Below are 992 nucleotides of genomic sequence, written 5' to 3'. Positions count from 1 at the left end.
TGCTGAACCCTCGAGTTCCTGGTGGCCCATGAGCAGGGATGACCCCACAGGGTGGGAGTTTTGACCCGGTCCCAGCCATCCTAAGAGCTCCTCAGAAGGTGCTGGAGGTGGTGGAGAACCAGGCTCATCCTCCTCTCCCTCCCTCCCTGGCTGCCCCTCATCCCCCCCAAACCAGGAGCCAACCCCACACTTTTTTCCCCAGATTGTCCCATCCTTGTTGTGAGCAGAAGACTGAGCCGCACTGAAAATGGGGATAATTGGGAATAACTCTATTTCAAAAACAAACTGAAGTTCATCGCCGGGGTGGGTGGGTGGAGGGGGGGTAACGAGCAGGGCAGAGCAGATCTGGGCACCGGGGGTGGCTTTGGCACAGCCGTGGCTCCAGCAGGGAATGGCTGTGATCCCCCACAGCCAGAACCGGATCTGCTTTTCCTCCTGCTCAATCCAGTTTGTCCCGCAGGAACTCCACGAACTCCTGCAGATTCCTGAAGAACCTCAGCAGGATGGCTTTTGGGAATGAAACCGTTATAAACTTAGGCGGTGGTGGTGTTGGTTCTGGCTCTTCTTCTTCTTCTTCTTCTTCCTCTTCTTCTGGTTCTGGTATTTGTTCTGGTTCTGGTATCGGTACCGGTATCGGTACCGGTTGTGGTTGCGGTTCTGGTTCAGGTTCAGGTTCTGGTTCAGGTTCTGGTTCTAGTTCCGGTGCTGGTGGCTGTATCTCAATGGTGGGGGTGGGTGGCTTGGGCGGAGGAGGCTCCGTTTTGGGTGGGACTGTTCCCATCTGCGTCTGGATCCAGTTGTGGAAGTGCTGGGTGGCCGTGAACACCCCGGGCCGCTTGTCACCAGCACAGCCCTTGCCCCAGCTGGTCAGGCCCACCAGCCAGAAGTAGTCACCAGTGTTGTCCTTGCAGACCAGGGGACCCCCGATGTCCCCCTGCCACAGGAGAGAGGGGTCAGGGGCTGCTCCAGGGGCACAGCCACACCTCGGGGTT

General features: G+C 58.0%; 1 protein-coding gene across 1 annotated transcript in view; it reads right to left on the bottom strand.

The window, feature by feature from the left end:
* Positions 1 to 439: 439 nt before the first annotated feature.
* Positions 440 to 992, bottom strand: part of LOC102034591 (acrosin-like) — a 2,786-nt gene continuing 2,233 nt past the window's right edge. The window contains exon 4 of the mRNA XM_014309452.1: positions 440 to 934. Coding sequence (XP_014164927.1) covers positions 440 to 934 — 495 coding nt within the window. The remainder of the gene's footprint in view (positions 935 to 992) is intronic.

Source organism: Geospiza fortis, unplaced genomic scaffold, assembly GCF_000277835.1.
Source record: "Geospiza fortis unplaced genomic scaffold, GeoFor_1.0 scaffold61, whole genome shotgun sequence".
Taxonomy (NCBI): domain Eukaryota; kingdom Metazoa; phylum Chordata; class Aves; order Passeriformes; family Thraupidae; genus Geospiza; species Geospiza fortis.
This window is presented reverse-complemented; position numbering and strand designations above follow the sequence as displayed.